General features: G+C 41.7%; 1 protein-coding gene across 1 annotated transcript in view; it reads left to right on the top strand.

The window, feature by feature from the left end:
• Positions 1-3,084, top strand: part of LOC143277167 (DENN domain-containing protein 3-like) — a 55,252-nt gene extending 52,168 nt beyond the window's left edge. Inside the window, exons 26-27 of the mRNA XM_076581932.1 lie at positions 612-734; positions 2,750-3,084. Of these exons, the coding sequence (XP_076438047.1) occupies positions 612-734; positions 2,750-2,971 (345 nt within the window). The 3' untranslated portion in view covers positions 2,972-3,084. The remainder of the gene's footprint in view (positions 1-611; positions 735-2,749) is intronic.
• The last annotated feature ends 6,909 nt before the right edge of the window (positions 3,085-9,993 follow it).

Genomic DNA, 9,993 nt, shown 5'->3' with positions numbered 1-9,993 from the left:
TGCACCACATGGACCACAAACCCGATTTCTTTGATACATTGTTTGGGGGCCATTTTGATTTGTTTCCATAGCAACGGGTATTCACAGAAATCTAAGAGCACTTTTTTTGTGATCCACACAAGTGATGATACACCTCGTAGACAAAAAAAAGAGAGAGATATAGTCGGAGAGAAAAAAAGTCGTTATTTGACTGTAGTGTCTGTCCTTAACTCTCTCCATACGAATGGCGAAAGAGACGACGTTAACAGCGTTTCAGCCCAGTTACCATCATCAAAATATTGCAAGCGGAAGGCTCTTATACTGAAGACGTGAATGTTGACAAAGAATACCACAATTCTGATGACGGGAGCTAAAGGTTGGGTCATTCAGACACCCACTGGACATCCGAGGGGTCTGTGTAGAGGAGAAGAGAGGACTGGCCGTACTGAGTGAGTTAAGCGCTTACCTGACTGATGTGTTGATTGATAACTCTGTGGTTGCCCCTCTTCATGTGGGGCCAAGGCCTTAAAGGAATGAAGTATCTCGGCCTGTCTCCTCTTCTTCCTCTCCTCCCTTCCTTTCTCTTTCCTCCTCCTCCTCCTACTCCTCATTCTCCTCCGTGTTGTTTGCAGATCTGGGCAGGGTGTCGTCGCTCGGGAACGATTGTGGTGTGGGACTTGGATACAGCTCAGCTGAAGACCACCCACAAGCTGGACTGTCGAGGCATCAGTGCCATGAGGTTGATTGATGAGAAGGTGGGTTGTGTGTGTGGGTGTGTGTGGGGGGAGACTTCTTCCTTCTCTCTCTCTCTCTCCGACTCTATAAACAGAACAATTCTATGGCCTATTCTTTTAAAAGCAGGTGTTCGTGGCAAGTTGTTGAAATGTATAATGAGCATGTATGCATGTGTGAAAGCTAGGGTTAGATGTGGAGATAAGATGACAGATTATATTCAGTGTACTTCTGGTGTGAAACAAGGTGATGTCTGCAGTCCTGTTCTTTTCTCTCTTTTTATCAATGAACTAACTTCAGAAATTGTTAGAAATGGAAAACACGGTGCACAATTTATTGGTGATATTCTTGAGTTGTTTATCCTTCTTTTAGCTGATGATGTCGTGTTAATGTCTGAAACTGTTGTTGGTCTGCAAATTCAATTAAATAGTCTATCTAGAGCTGCACAATCACTTCAGTTGAAAGTAAACATGTCAAAAAGTAATATAATTGTTTTTAGGAAAGGTGGATATTTAGGAATGAGGGAAAGATGGGTATATAATGGGTTAATGATGCATGTAGTGAATGCTTATAAATACCTAGGTATATATTTTTCAACCAAAATGAGTTTCACGGTTGCATGTAAAGATCTTGCAAGTAGACCCAAGCACGCATTACTTTGTATTATGCAAAAACTGTCAAGTGTAGAAAATCATTCTTTAGATCTATTTATGAAACTGTTTGACTCACAAGTGCAGCCCATTGTTCAGTTTGGAGCAGAGATTTGGGGTCTTTCTAATGCTGCTGCTTGTTGTGAGAATGTCCATCTGTTTGCACTAAAAAAGTTTCTTGGAGTCACAATGAAAACACCACGCCAAATGATTTAATCCATGGTGAGACGAATAGGTATCCAATCTATCTCAATTCCGCAGTAAGATGTATTACTTATTGGTTAAAAATAACACAAATGGAAAATTCAAGGCTAGCGAAAAAAGCTTATAACATGTTATATGATCTAGACTCTAGGGGTAAGGTAAACTGGGTGTCAAAAGTTAGGGTTAGGTTAAATGAACTGGGGTTTGGCTATGTTTGGTTACAGCAAGGGGTAGGCGACATAAATGGATTTATTCGCGTGCTTCGTACAAAATTGATTGTAGATGGCAAGAATGGTCAGATCATGTTCAAGAAAGCAGTCGTTTCAGGTTTTATAAGCAGTTCAATTATATGCATTCTATTCCAACTTATTTATCAATGAAAATGGATAGGCATTTAAAATACATCACGACAAGGTTCAGATTAGGGATTTCCGACATCTTAATGCATTGTCTTCGTTATCGTAAGTTCAGTGTTTGTGATCTTATTTGTCCATTATGTAGATGTGCTGATGAAACTGAACTTCACTTTGTGTTATGCTGCCCTGCTTTGGAGGACTTTAGATTTCAGTTAATTCCACACAAATATTACACACGCCCAACTTCATTTGGACTTGTTTTGCTGATGTCATCGACAAGCGAAACCATTATAAAACAGTTTGCTGTTTACTTGTATAAAGCGTTTAAAATACGCAATGCATTATGTAGTTAATTATTATTTGTTGTGTATTATCAGCTTGTAGTTGAACATTACTGACGTGTACTGTTGGTAGTATGCCTTTATTGTTGTGAATTATTGTTCACTGTACCCCCTTCATAAGGGGCCATGGCCTTATTGAATAAATCATCCGTATCCGTATCTCTCTCTCTCCTCCTCCTTCCTCCTCTTCCTCCTTCATCTTCTTCCCCATCTTCCTTTTTCTTCTTCCTCCTCCTTTCTTTATTCTTCCTTCTCTTCCTCTCTCTCTCTCTCCTCCTCCTGCTTCTCCTTTGCCTCTTCCTCCCTCCCCCTCCTTCCTCCTTTATTCTTCTTCCTCCTCCTTTCTTTATTCTTCCTTCTCTTCCTCTCTCTCTCTTCCTCCTCCTTCTCAGCCTCTCCCTCCATCCTCCCCTTCCTTCCTCCTTTTGTCTTCTACATTGTGCCATACTTTATTCACCTCCCTCCTCTCTTCACACTCTCTGCTCAGATCTGGGTGGGCACAAAGGACGGCACCATCTTCATCTACACGGCCCTGACTGGCCGACTCTGGAAGACCATCAAGGCTCACGAGGACGCGGTGAGGGCTCTGTGTGCCGCTGAGCGTCGATACGTCATGAGCGGGGCGGGGAGCAAGGATGGCAAGGTGGCCATCTGGTCTCCGCAGACCAGCAGCATGGAGACGGCGTTCGGATCCCGGGCGGACGAGTAGGGTGGGTCAACGTTCTAAGGGAACTTCCTGCTTTTTTTTTTGTTTTGCTTTTTTTCTTTCTTTTTTTTCTGTTCGTTGATTGCAACTCCCACGTTCACTTGTTTGTACACGAATGTTTTTTTTTAAATTATTTTTTTTTACGTGTATGACCGTTTTTATCCTGTGATGTAGGATGTAGGCAGCCATACTCTGTTTTCAGGGGTCCTACTTTTTAATTTGCCTTGGTCCAGAATGGAGAACTTGGTGACTTTGAATTTTTTTTTTTTTTGGCTGCCCCCCCCCCCCCCCATCATTTGTTATTCCCATGTCACTTATTCTTGAGTCTCCCCCCACCTGCCCCCCCCCCCTCACCCTCCCCATCCCTCCCTGCATACATGAACTACTCCCCAGGTTCGACTGTCGCAGTCCCAGCGCCGGCAGTCCACAGGGAAGCATCGATGTTAGGTCGCCAGGAGGCCACCACACACACACACCAGAGGAGATCCTGCACTGCTGCTGAGTCACTTGTTCTATGGTGTTTCAGTGGTGTCTGTTCTGGTTCAGTGTACTTAGGGCACCCACCTGCTAAGCCCCCTACTGTATTTGTATTTGTATTTCTTTTTATCACAACAGATTTCTCTGTGTGAAATTCGGGCTGCTCTCCCCAGGGAGAGCGCATCGCTATACTACAGCGCCCCCCCTTTTTTTTTTTTGTATTTTTTCCTGCGTGCAGTTTTATTTGTTTTTCCTATCGAAGTGGATTTTTCTACAGAACTTTGCCAGGAACAACCCTTTTGTTGCCGTGGGTTCTTTTACGTGCGCTAAGTGCATGCTGCACACGGGACCTCGGTTTATCGTCTCATCCGAATGACTAGCGCCCAGACCACCACTCCAGGTCTAGTGGAGGGGGAGAAAATATCGGCGGCTGAGCTGTGATTCGAACCAGCGCGCTCAGATTCCCTCTCGCTTCCTAGGCGGACGCGTTACCTCTAGGCCACCACTCCACTGGGACTTCTGACCTCTGTCTGTTAGTTGTTTGGAGCTTCTGTGGGTGTGTGATCCATTTCGGGTGGGACCATTGACCTCTGACCATTTTCTGTCTCCTTTGACCTCTGACTTCTTTCGGTCTGTAGTTCGAAGCTAATGTGGATGTGTGATCCATTTCGGGTTGGACCATTGACCTCTGACCTTTTTCTGCCTGTCGTTCAGAGCTCATGTAGATGTATAGTTTCTGTCGAGTGGGACCTTTGACCTCTGACCTCTTTCTGCCTGTCGTTCAGAGCTCATGTACATGTATAGTTTCTGTCGAGTGGGACCTTTGACCTCTGACCTCTTTCTGCCTGTCGTTCAGAGCTCATGTAGATGTATAGTTTCTGCCGAGTGGGACCTTTGACCTCTGACCTCTTTCTGCCTGTCGTTCAGAGCTCATGTAGATGTATAGTTTCTGTCGAGTGGGACCTTTGACCTCTGACCTCTTTCTGCCTGTTGTTCAGAGCTCATGTACATGTATAGTTTCTGCCGAGTGGGACCTTTGACCTCTGAACCCTTTCTGCCTGTTGTTCAGAGCTCATGTAGATGTATAGTTTCTGCCGAGTGGGACCTTTGACCTCTGACCTCTTTCTGCCTGTCGTTCAGAGCTCATGTAGATGTATAGTTTCTGTCGAGTGGGACCTTTGACCTCTGACCTCTTTCTGCCTGTCGTTCGAAGCTCAGTGTGGATGTATTGTTCATGTCTTGCGAGATCTTTGGTTGTTGATCTCTTTCCGCCAGTTTTTCGGAGGCACCCGTGGTTGTGTATGTTACGCCAGTTTAGATCTTTGGTTGTTGATTTTTTAAACCTCTTTTCCCAAACCGGTTGCTGGGATCTTTTGCGCGGATGATGAAGTAAGTCGAGCCAGTTGGGACTTTTGACCTGTGATGAAGTGTAAAAATATGTGATGGAGTCTCCCGTCGGTCCGACGGATGAGTAGGCAGGCAGGCAGGCTTATCTGTCGGTGTGTGTCCTCACATGGGAGAAGAGGCCGATTCTGGATGCGCAGCACTTCCCACAGGTGTTGCAAGGGAAAACGTCTCCAGAAGTTGAGCCCTGCTTCCTTCGCTCACGCTTCTCCTTAATGGCCAGCATTCTCTTGTTTTCAAACTGTCTTTATGCCACTAGAGCACAGCATCCTCCAGCGACAGCTGTAGGCAATTTACATATGCACACGTACACGCACACGCATGCACACCCACACACATGCACATACGTGCAAAGAGAGACATGGAAATGTGAATGATGATATTTTCATGTGAACAATACTCTTTTTGTTTTTTCCTTTTTCTTTTAAAAATTAAAATTGTAATGTGGGTTTCTTTTTTTTGTGCATGTGGTTTTTTTTCCCCAACACTAATGCCGAGAAATCCATATTTGGCATGCTGGTTGGTTGAAAATGATGAAAACTGAACATATAATTTTTTTTTTGGAACGAATGTCTTCAGTGAGAAGAGAAGAGATAGGAATTAATGGCAGTTCATGTTTTCACGGACAGTGATTTTTAAAAAATCTGTATATATGATTATGGTCACTGATTTAATGTCTATTCTCTGAAGTGATTTTAGATGGTTATTTAAAAACATATAATTATATATATATATATATATATGTATATATATATATATATATATATATATTTTAAAAACATTTAGAAAAAAAAAAATTATTTTTATTTTTTGGTTTTGTCCAGATCTTGGTGTGATCTGGTTTTGGGTGCATGTTTTGTTGTGGAGAGGTCGTGTGTGTGTGTGTGTGTGTGTGTGTGTGTGTGTGTGTGTGCATGTGTGTGTGTGTGTGTGTGTGCGTGCCTGAGCGTGTGTTGTTGCAGGGATGCGTTTTCTGGAGGGCGCCATGGGGGTGGGTGGGTGGGTGGTGTCAGGTGTTCAGTTGTGTGTGTGTTTTCTGGCACGTGCTTCTGTGTATGTGTGTGTGTGTGTGTGGGGGGGGGGGGGGTTGGGGGGGCATGGCAGGGGGAGGTGGAGTATTGATGGGGGAGGCGGGCAGTGCAAAATGAAAATGTAAAGCTCTTTGAGCAGTATTTCTGGAGAATAGAATAGAATAGAATAGAATAGAATATGTCTATTGCCAAGTGTACCAGGGTCACAAGGAATATTGCGGGTGGGGGTATGGGGGGCGGGGTTGATAGTACATAACAAGGTACGAACATAAATCGAAAATCATACACAAACACAGATACAGTAGAAATTAGGATACATATGAGTGCATATTAATATAAAAACTTGTGTGTGCTCACACATGTACGCACTGCACACGCACACACACATGCACGCACGCACACGCGTGTACACATACACACACACACACACACACACTCACACTCACACACACACACACACACACACACATGCTATGAAACATGCTATATAAATGTCCATTGTTACATATATATATATATCTGTCTATCTCTCTCTCTCTCTCTCTCTATATATATATATACGATATATATATGTGTGTGTGTGTGTGTTGGCAATGTCAAATGTGAACAAAACAAAACAATAATGACTATATGCAGCTATGTCTCTTTTTTTTTTTACCTACTGAATTTAACTATTTTATTTCAACTTTGAAAAAAAAAAAAAATCCATGTCTGCAATAGTAATAATCCTACCATCCTTTAGTATTTTGTGGATGGGCCTACGAATATATACAGAGAGGGAACACTGAGAACACTGAACACTGAACACTTTAATGTCAATAGCTTTACAGCCCTAATGACATGGGGGTTCATAATACAAATAACAACATGCATCAATAGTAATAATATTGATGAAAACCAAAACCAAAACGAAATCAATCAATCTGTGCAACAAAGTGCAGTTCGACCATCCATTCAAAGTAATGGCATGTAGTGAGAAATAAAAACAAAAACATATATAAATGTATAACATAAATATTTTCCATATGAGAGTGACAACACAGATTTCACTTTTCACAATGAGCAACACCTGAGAGAGAGAGAGAGGGAGCAAATTATCGTGAGATATTTACATTGGCTGTTTTTGTCTTGTTCTTACCAATGCATTATTCTGTCATATTTCACCTTTTTTTTGCATTTCATTTGTGAAATTCCACAGTAGTAGGCCTCCTTCGGTCATGGCTGACCATGGATAGAGTATATCCGACCTAATGTCTAATTGGGCTGTCTGCTTGGACCAAGCAGCGTCGCCTGTGACTGTAGAGGCCGATGCGAGACCGACACGGTCACATGTGTAAGCTGATGCTGGTCTGTTGGCTGTCGTCCCTTTCCTGCGAGCTCGCTTTTCTACTGCTGCAGCAGCTGACAGTTTGTCCTCACCAATCCGTAGCTGATTCTTGAGAGTGTTTCTCCATCTGTTGCGGTCATCTGCAAGGCCCTCCGAGGACTCAGTGTTGATCTCAAGTGCCTTCATGTCACGTTTGCAAACGTCTTTGTATCTCAGCTGTGGGCGGCCGATGCTTCTCTGCCCCGTGGCGAGCTCTCCATAAAGGATGTCTTTTGGGATGCGACCATCTTCCATGCGGCGAACGTGGCCCAGCCAGCGCTTGTGAAATTAAAGAGCAGTTTTTGATACACGAATATCATGTTTAAAACAGTACCTGTGTGATACATGTTTATGGTAAATTATAATGATTAATGTTATTATTATATGTTGTTTTTTTGTAAATTATAATGATTAATGTTAACTGTGTGTATTTTAAGTTCTCAAATGGTTTAAGCTTCTTTACAGACTTGATAACCCACTGCTAATTTTTATTGTGTTATGAGTTTACCACTTGGCATATCATGTTGCGTTTTATATTATTGTGATGTTTCAAGTGACTTTCCCCTTTGGATGTTAGGTTTTAAAACAGCATCCCCACACCCTGGGAATTCAGTGTTGTGAAATTTATCTTTTTTTTTTGTTTTTTGCTCTCTTTGTTTCTGCCATTGATCATTATTTTTGTCTGTTTTCTGCCTTCCCAGTCCATTTTCTTTTTTTTTTTTTTTTTTTTTTTTTTTTTTTGGCAAGCCTTCACACTTGTTCTCTCTCTCTTTCTCTTCTGCAGTCTGTGATATACTATCTGTACTGCTTTGCTCAGGTGATTAGGTAGTGATATTTTGAACACAGGGGTGGACACTGGGCACTGGCTGTCCACTCTGCAGTGTTCTTTGCCAGTGTGGCCTATAATTTTTTTTTTTTTTTAGTGCATTTTTTGTGTGTGGCTTTGAAGTTGTTTTTTTTTTTTATTCTATTATCCCTTTTTTTACAATTTATGGGCACTAGCTGTCCGTTCTGTAGTGTTATTTCCCAATGTAGCCTTTTCAAAGTATATTTTGTGTGGTTTGGAATGTTTTGATTATTATTATTATTATTCTTTTTACATTTTGTTTAATCCAGGTATGATAAGTTAAACAGAATTTTTAAAATCCCTTGTTACAGTTTTTGTTTTTTTTGTAATCTGGGTATGATACACAGCACAGCCTTGTTTTATTTGCCTTGTGGTGTTAAATGGTTATATGTCATGATATGTCATGAACTGCATTGCATTGCAGGGTTTTTTTTTTCCAGACATGACATAGTTTTGTGTTTGACGCTGTTGGATTACCCCCCCCCCCCCCCACCAGAAATTCGGATCAGTCCTGGTATAGCTCTGTATAGTTGGCTGGACTGTAAGTGTTATCGTTTTCGTGTTAACTCTCTCCATACGAACGGCGAAAGAGACGACGTTAACAGCGTTTCATCCCAATTACCATCATCAAAATATTGCAAGCGGAACGCTCTTATACTGAAGAGGTGAATGTTGACAGAGAATACCACAGTTCTGACGACGGAAGCTAAAGGTTGGGTCATTCAGACACCCACTGGACATCCGAGGGGTCTGTGTAGAGGAGAAGAGAGGACTGGCCGTACTGAGTGAGTTAAAAGGTATGCCAACTGCTGATTGTTTGTTGAGGATTTAACGTAATGTTTTTTTTTCCACAGAGTTTCTGTGTTTTATTTCTTTGTACCTCTTCTTTACATGTTTGTGAGCCGATAGGCAGTGGTAAAGGTCCCCCAACAAGGAAATATGTTGGGATTTTTTTCGTGTTTTTGTGTGTGCAAAAATGCTCTGGAATGTGTTAGAGCAATCTTGTCGGACATGTGTTGGTCACTAATGCGACTCTGCATTATTTCATGCATTAAAACGTTATACATAAACATCTTCCACACACATAAAGGTCCCCCAACAAGGAAATATGTTGGGCTTTTTTCGTGTTTTTGTGTGTGCAAAAATGCTCTGAAATTTTTTAGAGCAATCTTGTAGGACATGTGTTGGTCACTAATGCGACTCTGCATTATTTCATGTGACCCCTGGGGTTATTAAAATGCTATACATAAACATCTTCCACACACATAAAGGTCCCCCAACAAGGAAATATGTTGGGCTTTTTTCGTGTTTTTGTGTGTGCAAAAATGCTCTGGAATGTGTTAGAGCAATCTTGTCGGACATGTGTTGGTCACTAATGCAACTCTGCATTATTTCATGTGACCCCTGGGGTTATTAAAATGCTATACATAAACATCTTCCACACACATAAAGGTCCCCCAACAAGGAAATATGTTGGGCTTTTTTCGTGTTTTGTGTGTGCAAAAATGCTCTGGAATGTGTTAGAGCAATCTTGTAGGACATGTGTTGGTCACTAATGTCATAATTTCATGTGCCCCATGGGGACATTGAAACGTTACACATAAACATCTTCCACACACACACACGCCATATTATAAATGAAATGAGTGATGTAAAAAAATGAACAAGCAAGAATAGCTCACAAGAGCAAACAAATACACATTGACAATCCATTAGTGATGTCAAAAAAAAAAAAAAAAAAGCCTACACAAGCAAGCAAGCAAGTATACATTGACAGTCCATTTTCCCTTCAAAATAAACAATGATATTTTCACAAACTTCTTCTTCTTCTTCTTCTGCGTTCACTCAAATGCACACGAGTGGGCTTTTACGTGTATGACCGTTTTTACCCCGCCATGTA

This window comes from Babylonia areolata, chromosome 33, assembly GCF_041734735.1.
Source record: "Babylonia areolata isolate BAREFJ2019XMU chromosome 33, ASM4173473v1, whole genome shotgun sequence".
Taxonomy (NCBI): domain Eukaryota; kingdom Metazoa; phylum Mollusca; class Gastropoda; order Neogastropoda; family Buccinidae; genus Babylonia; species Babylonia areolata.
Note: the sequence above shows the minus strand (reverse complement) of the source record. Positions and strands in the feature narration are given on the sequence as shown.